Source organism: Danaus plexippus, unplaced genomic scaffold (assembly GCF_018135715.1).
Source record: "Danaus plexippus unplaced genomic scaffold, MEX_DaPlex mxdp_50, whole genome shotgun sequence".
NCBI lineage: Eukaryota > Metazoa > Arthropoda > Insecta > Lepidoptera > Nymphalidae > Danaus > Danaus plexippus.
Window position 1 is genome coordinate 51,774 of NW_026869870.1, and position 18,518 is coordinate 70,291.

Genomic DNA, 18,518 nt, shown 5'->3' on the forward strand with positions numbered 1-18,518 from the left:
ATAGAGCAAAATAGGTAAAAATAGTAGATAAACAACTTCGGCGTTAACTGTACTAATTGACTCCACACCATAACTAAACAAATCTTCTGCGGTGGATTCATGATTTTTAATAAGATTATAATTATTTATCGTCCATTGACATATAAAGTGAAGTGACATGCCAAACAGAAACCAAATCACACTGACGGGTATAACGTAAACTGTAACATGGCTGATTAGCCATTGTATGGCTGCAGCGGCTAGGAAACAGCATAAAAAAAAGAATATGTATGACTGTAAAATAAATCTTTCCCCTTCAGCCCCTTTTGTTAAATACGTGTTTATTTGTAGCTCTGTGGATTTTGTATGACTGATATCACAACTGCAAAAACGGAGTATACATAAATATATCAGTAACAATAATCTGTATAATTTGTTGCAGTGAAAGTAGCTTATAGAAACCATTTCAACTAATAGTTGGAATTATTTTCCATTTTTCTACACAAGCAAAACTTTATAAAAATTGATTGTTTTATCTCATAATGATTTTCTTAATCAAATTCAGAGTGTTAATTACTACATGAAGCATGAAAACTGTATGTTGCATAAACTTTTTTATTTAAACTAAACTGGACCTAACTTCCAAATTCATAACTATAACTAGCGTTAACCCAGATAATAAAATTTCAAAATAAAAACATACAGAGCGATTTGACGTAACTGAAGAAGAAGCTTTAAATCAATTTATGTTACACTCATCAGGTTCGCCAATTTATTAACAAAAGTTGGTATTTTTTTTTTTTTTATTTAATGCACTTTTGAAATAGAAAAGTTCAAATTTTATTTAACTAATGTACGCTTATAGGGCTAAGACAAATTCATAACTTTAATAATTAATGGGAGATAAATATATACAAAAACAAAACTATCCGAATTCCTCAAAGTTTTTGCCCCCAAATTATATTGCTCGTAACAGTGTAGAAGAAGAAACTCCTCAAAACTTCCATACGTCGGATCAAAGTGATATGGCTTCAAATTTTACGGGAAGAAATAATTATTCCTTACTGTCACGTCCTCCTCCTCCTGTTGTATTAAACCTGTACCAAAACAATTTGCCTTCGCGTACGTCATCTATGCGACACTATAATAAGTTTTCTAATCCCCATGGTAGTTCTTCAAACTTACCACCAGAAGTTTCTGAAGCTAACCTTGAAGATTCAAAGCTTCAAAATGAATTGCAGTCAAGCGCTTATACGTTAACGCCAGTTTATATTGATGCAAACTTAAAAACTATGACAAAGGGTTTGCAGTTACAACAAAGTGTAAGATAAATTAATAACTCATATTAGTATGAATCAAGTTTATTTTGATAATATAATAACAAATGTAATTTCTTTTCAGATTTGGCTAGAACAACCAGCATTTAAACAAGTTTATACTAAAATTATAAAATTAATTCAGTTGATAAATTCTCTGAATAGTAAAGAAAATACAGCTATTTCAACTACTCTTCAATTAATAAAAACCCTACTTGTAACAGATATTCCTTACTGTTTGGATCAACTCAAAGAAGCTAACAATACTTACATAAATACTTTATCGTCACGGAAAAAAGATATCGAACATTACAAAGATGAGGTAATAGGTTTTGCACAACGTTAACAACTTAATTAAATTTAAAAACTTATTAGACTCATAATGATATAACTAATAATATATATGTATAAATAAATGTTTTTATGTCAGTTTTATTTATTATACAAATTGTCTGCTGTTCTCTAAAATCACATATCATTGATACATGTTATAAATATTGTACCTTGTATTTATTTACACTATCACTGAATTGATAAGAGCATAAAACTTGAATTTGTATGTAATTTCTTGATATTAAGTAATAACAGATTATTCTAATAACAATGTTTTGCTGAGATAGATAACTGAAAAAGAAGCTTTCAATAAAACACTCCAAAGTACACAGCTCTCACAAGTAGAAAAAGATTTACTCAAAGCAAAAAAACGCCGTGAATATCAATTAAATCTCGAAAGATTATCTACGTAAGTTATATGTCAAATATACATATATATATTTGTTGTGAGCTAAATTTGACAAATTATCATCAGCTAGTGTTGAACTTTGTTTATTTATTCAATAAAATACTGTAATTTCTTACAGTTTCGTATAGCTTTAATGATATAAAACAATTTCGTGTAAATTTTTTAGAGAAGTACTATCAAAAAAATCTCGGTCTGTTTATGAGAACGAATCTAGCCAAGAATTGTTAAAAGTAATATATAATGCTTAATTTATCAACTTTTCGTTTAGTTAGAGAAATCTCGCGAAGAATTAGAAAGATGGAAAAAACTTACAGAAATACGTCAGTCTCAAGTAATAATAATAACAGTGAAATTAAATTAACTTGTATAGAAAAGATTTATGTTGCATTTTATTAAAGAATTGATAAATAGTATCAATAACTCTTCCGAGATAATGAATTTACAAGATAACTCAAATGACGATGTAAATAACCAATCTCTGCAACCGTAATCATTACTTCCATCCTTTCGGATGCAACAACTTTGTAATATAGCTTTGTCTATATAAATACTATGTGAATATGATAACAGTACTGGTCATTTTCGGATATCATTTTTTGATCAACTAAGTATTCAAATTTTGGAGGAGGATCAATATGAAACTTTAAGGCTCTTTTATACCTATCAGTCTTTCACTAACTTAATATAATATTCACAATGTATTCTTCTTTTTTTACTATTAATAATTTCTTACTCTTGAAATACCGATACTGGGTCCATATAGTATGTCAAAATCAAACTTTCGGAGTTCTTTTTCTTTATTAGATGTATTAATTGAGTTATCTAGACAATTTCTGGTTTCTAGTTTGTCTAAAAGCTGGTTGTCTGTAACGCCTTCGTTGTTTACCATATTTGATGCATGCTTTTTTAAAAAAATTATGTAAAAATTCAATTATTTCGACAAATGCTTTCAACCAAATAGTTTAAGTCTGCTAAAATCTTGAAAACTATTTAAGTTCAAATTGTATGTGTTTGAGAATTTTTATAAGACTGATTTAATGCAGAAAATATGTGTTGGGCACGATACTATATTAAATATAACTTATGTTGAGTATATACCTGAGTATCATTTGGAGACTTTGTATGTTTGTCTGGATGGCATATAAGTACTGCTGTTCTAAAAGAAGCATTTTTTTTTTATACAAGTACCGGTATAACTTTTTAAGCTCATTCTCATTTAAATTGACAATTGAAGACAATGACAAAGGTTTCCAGTTGCAATTCTCCCATAGAACCTTGAATTATAATGCAAATCTTAAAAGTTTCTAACTTCATGTAGTGAACAGAGCAAAGTTTTTATGTCTTTAAGTGTTTCATCTGAATTAAATGCCCATCGTTCCAAAGTTTTTGTTAAAATTTCTGATTCTGTAATTTAATGTAACCGTTAATACCTCCTTTATTATGCAAAGAACTTTGATCTTTTGCTTTCGCTTCTTTGATTATTGAAAGATATTATATTCATACCTTGAGTTCTTGAAGAGCTTTTTGAATCAGTTGAAGTTGATTTAGATTGAAACTGATTTCCATTTAAATCTACATAATTATTCAATTTTTTTATAATTTTACAAAACAATTTATCTATATGTATATATATATAAATAGAGACGTATAAGTCATATGATGAACATTTTATTACTGTAGGTAATCAAAATATATTTTTATACCTAGATTTTTTTGAAAGGTCTCAGGTTGGCTATTTATTTTTAGAGAGATTTTCGGTTGAGTATTGAGGATCTTAGGAAATAATATAATTTTGAGCTCTATTTTATTATTAAACTGATGAATCAAATCATTATCATTTATTAAATCCCTCCAAACATACTCATATTGAGGATTATAAGCTTTGAATCGGTATTTTGGTATACTAGCATTAATTGAGTCTAATAACTGTAGAGGAATATGGCGTTTTATGTACCCCAGTGTTACATTATTCAAATAAGGTATATAAAAAAGATTTAGTGACTCATCAGATTTGTGCTCTGGGTTCTTATGAGAAATGCATGGTATTTTTACTGTAGTATAGATAATAAGTATTCTGGTGTATTTGTAATATTGTTTTTTTATTTTTTCGTCTAAATTAGATATGTTTTGAAAAAAAGCGCTTAAAGCCATATAATTCAGTCACAGTCAATGGTTGTAATAATTGCTGGAATAGAAAGTAGAGGGGGTATAGGACTTAATAATTCTCTTCCATGGCGTATTCCTATGGTAAATAATAAATGATTTTTTCTTTTGTATAAGTTTTTAAGATATTAACTAAATTTACATATTCAATCGGTGACCTTGAAAGTATATATTTTTGATATTCAGGACATGAAATTCTTTTCTGCGGTCACGACAAGTCATCCAAATGCCAATCTCAAGAATGTTGTAGTCATGGGCCGCAAAACGTACGAAAGTTTACCAGAAAAATGCCGACCTTTACCGAATCGGACCAATATTGTTATTTCAACTACGCTTGAATCAAAAACATCTTCAGATTTGATGGTACTCAAAAGTCCAGCTGATGTGGAAGAAATTGTAAAACGTCTACCTAACGCAGGCTACGTTTTCGTGATTGGTAATTTTTTTAACTTTATGATAACATATAGTTAGCTTATTTTTTATTGTATCCAATAATGATTCTCTTGTAATAATTTGAGCAGGAGGAGCATCCATATATGAGTGGTTCTTATCTAATGCAGATGTGATACAGTATACTTGACTCGAGTTAATGGATGTATAGAATGCGATACATTTGCTCCTTGTTTAACACAATTAGAAGAGAAATACAATTTTGTTCCTGTTGCAATTTCAAATACGTACTCAACTACTAAATACACATTTGATTTCGCTGAATATCATCAAAAAAATTCTGATCATCCGGAAAAATTATCCCAATTTATTAATCAAATAACTGGTCAACCTGACGAGAGTAACCACATAAAAGCGTGTCCAAGTCTTAAACTAAGAACGCATCCAGAAATACAATACCTTGACATAATTGCGAATATTTTAAATACAGGAGCTAAGCATTCTGATAGGACAGGTATTAATAATCCACAAATATTTGTATGCTTAGGAGTAGGGACCATTGCTAATTTTGGATATATGATGCATTTTGATCTGAAAAACAGTTTCCCTTTATTGACAACTAAAAATGTGTATTGGAAAGGGTAAAATTAACTTTTAGTTCTCATTGAAATAGAGTGGCGGAAGAGTTATTATGGTTTATCAAAGGAGATACAAACGCAAAAAATCTCTCAGCTAAAAACGTCAAGGTATAACTTCCTATTCATCCCACAAAATTTTAGATTTGGGAAGGTAATGGTAGTAGAGAATACTTGGATTCACGTGGCCTGCACAACAATGAAGTTGGTGATCTTGGTCCTGTATATGGGTTTCAATGGAGACATTTTGGTGCGGAGTACACTAACATGCACGCCGATTATAAGTAATTTCATAACTAGTTACTATTTTTTTAGAGGAAAAGGCTTTGACCAACTGCAAAAATGTATTGATACAATCAAAAATAACCCTTCTGATAGACGTATAATAATGACAGCATGGAACGTTGCTGATTTGGATAAAATGGCTCTTCCACCTTGTCACATATTGAGTCAGTTTTATGTCGCCGATGGGCAATTGTCTTGCATCTTGTATCAAAGATCAGCTGATATGGGACTTGGTGTTCCTTTCAATATTGCAAGTTATTCTTTGCTTTGCTGTCTGGTAGCTCAAGTATGTATACTACTACATTATGTCTTAGTGCCGTACTATTGTATATTCATATTATAACTTGCTGTAACTATATTCTAATTAATTTTATTCTGAAGCTATACATTTTACATTATCGAACACTTTTTATGTAAATATTTATCAAATTTTACACATTCAAAAATATCTATTTTTCTTTTTAGGTTTGCAATTTAAGTCCAGGAAAATTTACACATGTTTTGGGAAACGCTCATGTCTATTTAAACCACGTCGATGCATTAAAAGAACAATTGAAACGATGTCCAAAACCGTTTCCGAAACTTATTATTGACCCTAGTATAAAAAATATTGACGAATTTGAATATAAACATTTAAAAATAGAAGGCTACCACCCACACCCTAAGATAGTTATGCAAATGGCAGTATAATCCTATTTTATGTATCAGTCATGATTCAAAAAAAATCACAGACACTTTTTATTGATATTAAATAAATATTGTTTTTTGTGTAATAATTATAAATTTAGCATAAATTCATGTCAATATTACTTGATTATACATTAATTTCTCCTTGTATGAATAAAATTATAAGGATAAATCTGAAAATAAAGCAAAATGCACGAAAATGACAGTATATGTATTGAAGAAGATGAAGTATTAAAAGAAATACAAAATATGCTGATATTCAGATAATTAAGTATAAAGAATGTTTTGATTGGTTTGATAAAGATGGAGACGGCTACATTGATGGCATGGAATTGTCATGTGCGGTTCGTGCAGCCGGGCAATATTGGACTTTTTCGGAACTTGAGCAATTAGCTCAAGAATATCCATCAGATAAGCCTGTGTCATTTAATGAATTTTTGACAATCTGTTCGCGAAACTATAAAGTTACACCTCATTACGCAGAAGTTGAAGCTGCATTTGATGTAATTATATACATTAATTGTCATTGAATATAAAAAATAAAATATTATATTAGAATTAGAACTATTATATAGGTTTTCGATCGATATGAGACCGGAATGATATTACTGAGCGAACTAAAACATATAGTCACATCTGTTGGGGAAAAAATGACGGTACTGTACAATTCTTTGATATAAATAATCTACAGCCAAAAGAGTTTGATGAATTATGCTTATTGCATGGATATGATATATCCAATGATAATTTATCTATTAACAAAGAGCAGTTTATGAACTTGTAATAGATTAATTTAATATTTATTGATTTTAGGTTTCAAATTCCCGCAGATATTTTGAAAGATGCTTGAATAAATATTTTACTCTTATAATTTTTTTTCACTCAGTAAGAGTTCGTGTTGGTTGTTACACACAATAATAAATACCAAATAATGAAATGTTGATTTTAAGTATTTCATAAATAAAGCTGCATCGAATATATAACAAACACTTCGATTGGCTATTCTGAAGTTGATTTCGTTTTTGAAACACTGTGTATTTCTGGATCTGTTAACGGTTCATATAGCTCAGAATGAGACAATTGTATGAGTAGATCATCAGTTGAACTTGAAAATTTATATTTGATAATTTTATACGCCGCCAATACTAAATTAATTACGACAGGAACATTGATCATAAATTGAGATATACAAAACGCTAAAACGAAGTTGTATTTCCCTATGTGTGATCGGTAGTGTATTAAATAATATAAACTCATTGAAAAAATCAGTATATTGGAACATTTGGACAAGAAATTTAGAATAAGACTAAAAACTATAGTTGCTTGAAGCATGGCAGAATCATTCAAAACACAACGACATATAAATAATAAGCACCCAATTATGAAGAAAAATATGAAATCTAGTGTTAACGACAATAGTATATACCAATAAAAAGCAGGCAAACTATTGGTTAATTCTTTATTATTTATGGACTTTGCTCCTAAAAATATTATAGATAATATCAAACACAAATATATAACACCTTTACCTCTCCTATGAAGCGAAGATGATTGAATCGCAACAAAGTCGAACGGAGTTTGCCATGCGTCGACTATTGGAGAATCTACACGATGCGATAAAGATTCTACTACATCCTCTTCAGTTAATGGTTTCAATAATTCATAATCATTTCTTAGAACATCAAATCTCATTATATCTCATATTTATTAGAAAAGTTTAAATCAGATTTACATAATAAATTATCTTTTTTTTCAAGTCGGTTTATAGGAACTGCTTTTCTTAGAATAAATTAGTATAAGAAAATTGCTGGATACTATGAACTAATGATTGACGTTTTTTTTGGTGTATAACTAAAAGTAACTTCAATTAGATAGTTACAAATATTTTGTAATTTTTTTTTTTTTTTTCTTTGGTAAAACTTTTTTGAACCTGATGTCGAGCACTCAAAGAAGTTCTACTCGTAAAAAACGTTCCACAATACAATATGACTTGTCTAATAAAAGTTTAAATAACAAACGATTAAGCCAGATTTCAGTTAAAGATAAAGTTACAATTGAAGTAACTGGAGAAGTTCGTGACTCTAAAAGAGGAATTTATTATGCAAGCGAATTACTGCATTATCGTGACGCTTTTTCTTTCTACAGAGAAAATTCTGATGTAGAACAAGTATGCATTATAAGGTTTCCTGATGACATAGCTGCTATCATTCGCTCGAGATTAGGAGAACAGTTACCTGCTTCAGATGACTTGGACATCCTTGATTTTAGTTCTTTAAAAGGAGACGATTTGGGGTTAGTTATCACGCCGACTCCAGAATATGACTATCGATTATTTAAAATACAAGTTGAGAAAAAGTTAGGAGTCTCTTCTTCAGCAGTTCATTTGGTTGGCATACTAGTTGAATTACCTTGTTTACTGGAGGCCTATAAAAGTTTAGAGGGAGATTTATTATTTAAATCTAATAATATATCTCAAATGATATACGTGTATGATCCTAATACATCTGAAATCCCCTTTGATATAAATCAAATTCAAAACTCACAATTATGGGAATGGCATAGTGGATTAACCCCAGGGACTCATCGTATTCGTCACAGAAAATTTAAAAATTTTAATGTGTTTGATAGATCTGACGTCATTGTTGCAGAAAGAGAAATTTGTAATGTAAGTTTATTTTTTTTAAAGTATTTCCATATATAGCTTATAAAAAAACTTATTGGAATTAGTAAATAATTAAAAAACTCAATTATTACAGTTTAAAGTCATTAAGTAAAATAAATTGAATAGACTAAAATTTTTTTGGATCATTAAATATAACTATTATATTAGTAATATAAGATTAATTATATAAATATCAAATACTGTTTTCATGAAGATATTAGAATATTCGAATTATAATAATTACAAATAACGTACAATACTAATATAATTATATATTAAAGACAAATTTGTTTTTAAATATTTGTTTTTTCTATTATTAATCATTGTGATTATATTCATATAGTCTTTTTAGATACTAAATCAACGTGGCACTCACCAGTTATGCTATTTAGAGGCTGCTTCTGAATTTAATATGGAAGAGCATTTAAATGCTATTGATAATGGGTTTGAACCAAATGTAACTGCTGTTATTGGACCAGAAAACCCCATACTTTATTCAGCTGTTCATAAAATGAAGCCAAGCCAGGCAGTTTCACAATTTGATGAAGAAAATGTTAAATCCAATCTTTTATTAAGAAAATATGCTCAGAAAAAGTCTATCAACGATGTCAGTTTAAAGGATAAACTCAAATTTACAAATAAAGTTGAGTTTTGCTTTGATGAAAATGATGATATCCCCAGTGATTTAAGTGATTATTTGTTCGATGAATTGCAGTTCGCTGTAGATCCGGAAAAAGAAGATGCTCAACTTGGTAATTTTAGATTTATCTATTAAAAACTATTTATTATACGAAGTGCAATAATAAATTTCTATTTATTATAAATAGTATAACAAGTTTCTATAATTAATTATTTTTCATAATTAATCCATTTTTATAATTATTACAGAGGAAGAAATCCGAAAGTTTGCATATTCAACCATGACCAATGAAACAGACAAAATAAATTCTGACAACTCGTTATCCAATGAAGAAGATACACAAACTCGAAAGCAAAGACGACACAAAAGTAAAAAAGAGCAAAAATCCATTAAGTCTAACGCCTCATCAATTAATTTTGGCGTCAATTGAAATCTTCAACTATAGGTAAACATCAGGAAACACTTACATTCGCTCCACAATAATTTCAACTCAATAATCAATTTTTTAAGGTTGTTGTGTAACAAGAGAATACGCCAATGTAAATAATCAGTAAGTTTCAAAGCTAATCGACACTTTACCATTTGAAGCGATTGAAGTGCAACTTTTAAAGATATTCTTTCACTTAAAATTGAGCTATTTATTTGATATTCGATAAGTAGAGAAGTAGTTCCAAAGGTTGGATCCATTTATAATCGATTAAGAGCGGGAACTAGATTACTTAGCGATTTATTATTACTAGGTTTATTTACGTGGAGTGAATATTCAATATATTTATCATCTAGCGTTAGTAGCGACTAGAAATATAAATAATGCCGTTCTGATTTGTGAAGATGTACTTTCTCTTATAATTCCAGGATTTGGTCTTGTACTGATAAATTTAAATTTCTCTGTTTCAAACAAGTTATAATATTGCTCAATATTTCTGTTCTAAATCTGTAGTCTTTCTTTAAGACAATTGTTAGAAAAGAAAATATCGAAAACAAGTGAAAAGATGCAAGTTTCATTGTTCTTTATATGTTCATAACCTTTACAAATATACGGCGTATGTGCCGTAAATCTTGAACATATTAATAAAAGTTCTTAACGCATGGGAATGCTTATGGTATATTATTCCTTTCTATTATGTTTGAATGGGGACTTGAATTTATCGAGATATTGCGAAATATAATACAAATAAATACAAGATTAGATTACTGCTAATTACTGAAAAAAAAATTAGAAGTCTAAAAAATATTCTATTTTATAAAATTACTCGTTAATTTTAATAAGCCAAAATAATCAATATTAAAATTGTTTGTAGATTACCGCAGGTCTTTCAAAACCATGTCCTGCTTTTTCTGTGTACCCACGGTTGTCAATCAAAATCCGAATAAAATTTCTGAAAACATCTGTTTTTTTTTAAATTTTTTTTTTTTTTCCTTCTTCAAGAAAAATTAGATCAGTTGTTACAAGCATTGAAAATTTTAGTATCTAATTTTTGCAATATGTGCGACTAGTTTTGTTTGATTCCCCTGATGTGATCATTAATACCTTATTGCTAGTTCTATTTGTATGATAGTTCTGAACGACATTGTATGATAGAGCAAATATTATAAGAATTATTTTTTGGTATAAATTTGAGCATTCCCATAACCTCGAAATCTAACTAAAAACAAAATTTCTTCTTAATTAAAATTTATGAATGTAAGTTTATAAAAATGATTAAATTAATTCTCTTGTCCGATTTATTTATTGCACTGCAAATTTTTAGGTTTTTTAGAGTTATAAATTGCTTTTTAAAATGACATAAGCAATATTTTTTGATCACCCCACTATATTTATTGTACATTTTTCGTAAATATTACCCTATACTAAAAATTTTGTTTTATTCAATAATTGAAATACTTAAAAACAATTCTAAATGTGCAAAAACCGGTTTCATGAAGTTGAAGCACTTTTGTGTGGTTTAATGTGGGGCTTATAACTATTAATATGGCACTCGTGCTAAAATCAATAATAACTCAAGTTACGATACATCTAACACTAAGTTATATTTTATGATTTATGATTTAATCCAAATTATTCAAATATTGCTTGAACATCGCATTACTTTTTAATTTTTTTATATTTATTTTAAAATATTAGACGTAAAAAAAAAAAAATTTATTAATTGGATTCTAATCAAAAATAATTGCAAAAATTGATAATTTTAGTGATATACTACGTAATTTTGGAAAAAATAAATTTGAGTTTATTTCTTTAGATTGAATCTTCTAAATTAAATAAATGGATTAGTTGTTCAGGAAAGACATTATATGTTGAGTATTATTTCATGAATTAGTACATGAGTTTTTAATTTTTTATTATTACCGCATGTTGCTATGATTGATATGTATATGAATATATGATCTAATAAGTATACGAAAAAATCAAATGTTCAATTAAAACTTATACTATTCAGAATGAAAATTGTGAAAGAATAATAAGATATTACCTAGAATACTGATTTTGTATGTATCCTGATACAGAACATGTATCTCACATAATAATCAGGACGCGTGGACACATTTATAAGATACAAATAAGTGAAACTTAATGCTTCAAATTTTTAAATACTGTTGAGAATATATATAGTAAATGTTAGCAATCTATGTAAGTATTATAATAATTTTAATAAAGTTTTATTGGAACAAAAAAAAATGTATTGCTATGATAACAAATTTAGATAAATGATGCATATATACTTTATATTTAATTAAAAATTTTAATCGAAAAGAAAAAAGTGACTTGTATAATTAGGAATGGAATGTTATTCAAGAACATTTAAAACCTTTGAAATACGCTATTTCAAAATTTCGTATTCTAAATAGCAAAAGCACTAATTCAGCTTCAAAACTTGCGCAGCAAATCAGTTTACTCGAACATTACAAGCATCAAATTCTGAGACTGAAACATGCTTTGCTAACTTCTAAAAACTTAAATGAACTTAATGCCGCAGATGAATCAAATCTAACAGACTATGAGAAGATTTTTAGAAACTTATACTCAGATATCCATGAAATTGCAGAAAATTTAGTGTTAAATTTTTCAGATATCACAAATTACGAAGAACCCATTGAAAAATTGCTGTTAAGAGTCTGGCGTGTACAACTGGTCGAAACTCAATGGTTACTACAATGGGAATATCAAGAATTAATGGAAAAGAAAAATGTATTAAATAATGTTGAGCAGAATATTAGACAATTGCTAAAAGATTTAACTGAAGTATGTGCTCAAATATTTGTAAACTTGTAAAATTTTAGAAAAATTCAAACAATAAAGAAACTGCTCAACCAGTTTATGATAACTTATTAAAATCTCTTGACAACGAATTAGAAAAAACCAATAAATTATTTCAACAAAAACCGGAAGCCGAGTGTCGTAAATGGGATTGCATTATGAATAATCTATTAGGAGACAACGATGAAACTAACTTTTTTAACGGTATTATTTAAATTGGTTTTTCCATATACTTGTGTCTGTATCTAGCGACTTTAATTAGTGCTTGTAATTATATTTTAATATATCTATATATCTATATATTTTCATACTGATATTTTAGCTAGGGTGATATACGTTGCTAGTTTTGATAAAATTTTATGGCAGATGAAGAGCTTAAAAAATATCCTCTCATTACTGACAAGATAAACCAAGAGAATATTTAAATGTAGAAAAAGATGTAACTGAAGAGCATAATATCAAAGTAATATATTTAATAACATCAAGATCTATAAGTGTATACAACTTATTATAGACAAAGCAAATGTATGATTCCGAGAACTATGTGGCATCTACTCCAAAAACAGAAAATTTTACAGAGTCTATATCCGACAAAAGAACTTGTTTCAATGAAAAATTATTGAAGTCACAAAGTAATATAAAAGTATTTTTTTAAATAAAATTTTAGGCCGAAAACGTTCAGAACACTCAAAACACGACTTCAGAAAAAATACTAAACTAAATCTCCGTTCTTGGTCAAAAGAGACACCAAGAAATCAAAAAACAAGGACAGCAGAGCTTATCAAGGCATTTGAAGCAATGAGACCTAAAATTGAAAAAAAACCACCAGGATCACGCAATTTGAAACGTTCTAAATCCTCCGAAAAAGAGAGATTTGTGAGTTTAAAACCAGTTGGATCAATAAAGCGAAACACGATATGTGATTCAAAACAACTTTCTGAAGACTTCTCTTCAAAAAAATATTCTTCCTCTAACAGAATGTCTGAACTGATTAAATTATTTGAAAAAAATTCAGCTAACACGCTGAAGCTGCGTTCTGAAATACCAGTGGGAAGAAAACATTGCACAAGTCCATTTGGAGATAAACAGTCGGCTACAGCTCCATCAAGCCCGATAAAAAATGATAAAAATTACTCTTCTGTTAAAAATTTAGAAAGCACATATAAACCAGATTTTTCCATCCATAATAATTCAGAAAAGCTAAATTATAGAAAAAATTTGATTCCTCCTTCAACTTTTTCTCCAATGTACGATTCTGATTCTGTGCTAGCGACTCATTCCACAAGTAAAAATGTATTTTCGGGTAATGATGATATAAATCAAAACGACAAATTTCAAGCTCTATTGAAGCAGTTTTATAGTATCAAAAATAAAGGAAAATCGGAGGAAAAAGTATTAAAAGACTCAAACACACTCTGTAAAAGTATTGCTGTTGACAACATTTTCCCGCATGGTTCAATTTTTCCTATAATTGATAAAAAAAATCATTTGCAAACTAATGATCAGGAAATTAAAACGACTGAGAAATTAGTATCAGAAACTTGTTTAAACTATTCTGAGAAAAATGACCTCAAATTAATGAATCAAAAAAATCTTTCACGTCCAGCATGTATTGACATTATCAATAATGTAATCAAGCGATTATCCAGTATGATAAATGACGAAGAAGACACTTGCGAAAACAAGACTTTTGAGTTTGGTGATTATGTAAAGCTACACCGCGGATTACTCGAAGAAGAAGAGGAAGAAGCTTCAAGAAATGAAGACAAAGCACACAAAGTTTCCAAGAACTGTTTTATAAATGACAATATGGACCCTGAATCTGAAACAATCAATAATTTAGATAAAGAAGATGATAAACGTTCTTATTTAAGTGAGGAAACAGAAATTAAAAGTGCTTATAGACCCATTAATCAATCAGCAACCAATAATATAACGTTTATAAATAGTGACTCGAAGTTTCAAGTTGATTCCAAATCTTCATATAATTCGAGCAGTAGTTTTTCGTCTAAATCGATACTTGAAAACAACGTATTCACGGAAAATGAACTTGTCTCGGAAGCACATACATATAATAAAGAATCACAAAAAGATTCTCATGTTACAAATAATTGGACTAAAATCAAAAGTTTACTTTCAGATAAACTTGAACATTTTTCTTTAAATAAAAATATGGAATTTTATAAAAATGAAAAGCAAAGTTTACAATATATAAACATGTTGAACGAATGTATGAAAAAAAATTTAAAAGGAAGTGGAAAAAATGAAATAATTGTGAACAAAGATGTTTCATACAACGATATTGAATCTAATAGATCTTCAATTTCGATTGATAAAGTAACAGAGAAATCAACCCATAAAAATGTATATATTGAAGATAAACAAAAAAATATTGAAACGTACAAAAAAACTTCTATACACACCAACTCAAGCTATAATAATTTGGTTTCTATGAATACAAACCAAAACCAATTCACTGAACCAAGAACGAATAATACTTCCAAGTCATTTGATACACGACACAGCGACCGACCAAAAAATACTGACGATGTAATTAATGTGGCTAATTCATGTGAAGCTTTAGTTAATCGATATCATAGACAGAATGCATCTGATTTCGATGTTTATTTTAATAATGGCAGTCAGAAATCTGATATTTCTAACACTGATGTTTCTGATGCTACAGGTGTTAGTTTTGGGTATTTAACAATGTCAAAAAATACATATCTGACTTCAGGAAAAAACTACACTTATGATTCCACGACTAAAAAGCTAAAAAAAAAAAAGTCTACAGTGAAGTCTAGTTATTCTCATACATCTGAAAAAAGAACAGCTTCAGAAACAAAAAAAACTCTTGCTTCAAATATATCATTTTTACAGAATTATATTGATGCCAATAACAAAAAATCAAATGTAGATAAAGCTGAAAGTACACTCCATAAAACCCATGTATATTCGAAAGAACAGAATCAGAATGTAGAGTCAAGCGAAAAATCACTAAAATATCCTCAAACAGGCGAAGTAAAAAAAGACTTAACATTCCATTTGAACCATTCCAATCAACAAAAAGCAAATCATGAGCACAAATTAGATGAAAAATTTCCAGTCAATAAAGACTTAAAAGAATACGTATCCAAAGTTAACATTCAAAGCATGGAAAATCATGTCAGTGAGACAATGGAGCAAAAAACTAAGAATATAAAAAAAAAAAATGTAATTGATTCCACTGATATAAATAATATAAGCAAGAATAATATGTCTGAAAAAATAAATAACAAATCATCGAATAGCTCTGTTTCTCAGAATAAACTGTTTAGAGAAAGCGCAAGCTCATCTAAAAAATCATCTTCAAAATCTAACACTGTAATTTCTCAGAATCACATAAATAAATCTGGTTCTAATTTCGCTATGCCTGAAGAGTCTAAATTAACACCATTATCTAATACATGTCGAGCGAAAGAAGTTTGTGACACGCTTGTAACTACAAAACTTGTAACACTTTGCAGCTCAAAACCAATTACTTTGTGTATTTCAAAACCTAAAATCAGTTCATCTACAAACCCTCGAGTAGAGGTACCCTTGAAAAGTCCAGAGAAACTTTACTCGGAAAATAAGATTGTATTAAACAAAGTTTTTGAATCTGTTACAAAACCATCAAAAAAAACTGTTACAGAACCTTCAAAAGAACCTGTTACAGAACCTCTTAAGGAACCTGCGGTAGAATCTCCAAAGGAACCTGTGATAGAATCTCCAAAGGAACCTGTGATAGAATGTCCAAAGGAACCTGCGGTAGAATGTCCAAAGGAACCTGCGGTAGAATCTCCAAAGGAACCTGCGGTAGAATCTCCAAAGGAACCTGTGATAGAATCTTCAAAGGAACCTGTGATAGAATCTCCAAAGGAACCTGTGATAGAATGTCCAAAGGAACCTGCGGTAGAATCTTCAAAGGAACCTGCGGTTGAATCTCCAAAGGAACCTGCGGTAGAATCTCCAAAGGAACCTGTGATAGAATCTCCAAAGGAACCTGTGATAGAATCTTCAAAGGAACCTGTGATAGAATGTCCAAAGGAACCTGCGGTAGAATCTCCAAAGGAACCTGCGGTAGAATCTCCAAAAGAACCTGCGGTAGAATCTCCAAAGGAACCTGTGATAGAATCTCCAAAGGAACCTGCAACAGAACCTCCAAAGGGACCTGCAACTGAACCGCCAAAGGAACCTGTAACTGAACCGCCAAAAGAACCTGCAACTGAACCGCCAAAAGAACCTGCAACTGAACCGCCAAAAGAACCTGCAACTGAACCGCCAAAAGAACCTGCAACTGAACTGCCAAAGGAGCCTGCAACTGAACCGCCAAAGGGACCTGCAACTGAACCGCCAAAGGAACCTGTAACTGAACCGCCAAAAGAACCTGCAACTGAACCGCCAAAAGAACCTGCAACTGAACCTCAAAAAGAAACTGTTACAGAACCTCCAAAGGAACCTGTGATAGAATGTCCAAAGGAACCTGTGATAGAATGTCCAAAGGAACCTGTGATAGAATGTCCAAAGGAACCTGTGATAGAATGTCCAAAGGAACCTGTGATAGAATGTCCAAAGGAACCTGTGATAGAATCTCCAAAGGAACCTGTGATAGAATCTCCAAAGGAACCTGTGATAGAATCTCCAAAAGAACCTGTGATAGAATCTCCAAAGGACCTGTGATAGAATCTCCAAAGGAACCTGTGATAGAATCTCCAAAGGAACCTGTGATAGAATGTCCAAAGGAACCTGTGATAGAATGTCCAAAGGAACCTGTGATAGAATCTCCAAAGGAACCTGTGATAGAATCTCCAAAAGAACCTGTGATAGAATCTCCAAAGGAACCTGTGATAGAATCTCCAAAGGAACCTGTGATAGAATCTCCAAAGGAACCTGTGATAGAATCTCCAAAGGAACCTGTGATAGAATGTCCAAAGGAACCTGCGGTAGAATCTCCAAAGGAACCTGCGGTAGTATCTCCAAAGGAACCTGCGGTAGAATCTCCAAAGGAACCTGCGGTAGAATCTCCAAAAGAACCTGCGGTAGAATCTCCAAAAGAACCTGCGGTAGAATCTCCAAAGGAACCTGCGGTAGAATCTCCAAAAGAACCTGCGGTAGAATCTCCAAAAGAACCTGCGGTAGAATCTCCAAAGGAACCTGCAACTAAACCGCCAAAGAAACCTGCAACTGAACCTCAAAAAGAAATTGTCACAGAACCTCCAAAAGAACCTGTTACAGAGCCTCTTAAGGTACCTGCGATAGAATCTCCAAAGGAACCTGCGGTAGAATCTCCAAAAGAACCTGCGGTAGAATCTCCAAAGGAACCTGCGGTAGAATCTCCAAAGGAACCTGCGGTAGAATCTCCAAAGGAACCTGCGGTAGAATCTCCAAAGGAACCTGTGATAGAATCTCCAAAGGAACCTGTGATAGAATCTCCAAAGGAACCTGTGATAGAATCTCTAAAAGAAACTACAACAGAATCTCCAAAGGAGCCTGCAACAGAACCTTCAAAAGAACCTGCAGCAGAACCTCCAAAAGAACCTCCAAAGGAACCTGCAACAGAACCTCCAAAAGAACCTCCAAAGGAACCTGTGGTAGAATCTCCAAAGGAACCTGTGATAGAATCTCCAAAGGAACCTGCGGTAGAATCTCCAAAAGAACCTGCGGTAGAACCTCCAAAAGAACCTGCGCCAGAATCACCAAAGGAACCTGCGATGGATAATCCAAAGGTACCTGCGATAG

The 18,518-nt window shown here is 30.5% G+C and overlaps 1 protein-coding gene across 1 annotated transcript; it reads left to right on the plus strand.

The window, feature by feature from the left end:
• The first annotated feature begins 1,004 nt into the window (after positions 1-1,004).
• LOC133320715 (uncharacterized) lies at positions 1,005-6,200 on the plus strand. The gene is made up of 9 exons (XM_061529313.1): positions 1,005-1,301; positions 1,381-1,617; positions 4,387-4,636; positions 4,772-5,104; positions 5,138-5,231; positions 5,264-5,336; positions 5,370-5,509; positions 5,541-5,796; positions 5,976-6,200. Exons 1-9 carry the CDS (start codon positions 1,005-1,007, stop codon positions 6,198-6,200), a joined length of 1,905 nt encoding a protein of 634 aa, XP_061385297.1.
• The last annotated feature ends 12,318 nt before the right edge of the window (positions 6,201-18,518 follow it).

Excerpts from the sequence above, each read along its gene's own strand:
- LOC133320715 (XM_061529313.1), top strand. The coding sequence starts at position 1,005 with ATGGCTTCAAATTTTACGGGAAGAAATAATTATTCCTTACTGTCACGT. Across the intron at positions 1,618-4,386 it reads TCGAACATTACAAAGATGAG|GACATGAAATTCTTTTCTGC; the intron begins GTAATAGGTTTT and ends TTTGATATTCAG. Across the intron at positions 5,232-5,263 it reads AAAAATGTGTATTGGAAAGG|AGTGGCGGAAGAGTTATTAT; the intron begins GTAAAATTAACT and ends TCATTGAAATAG.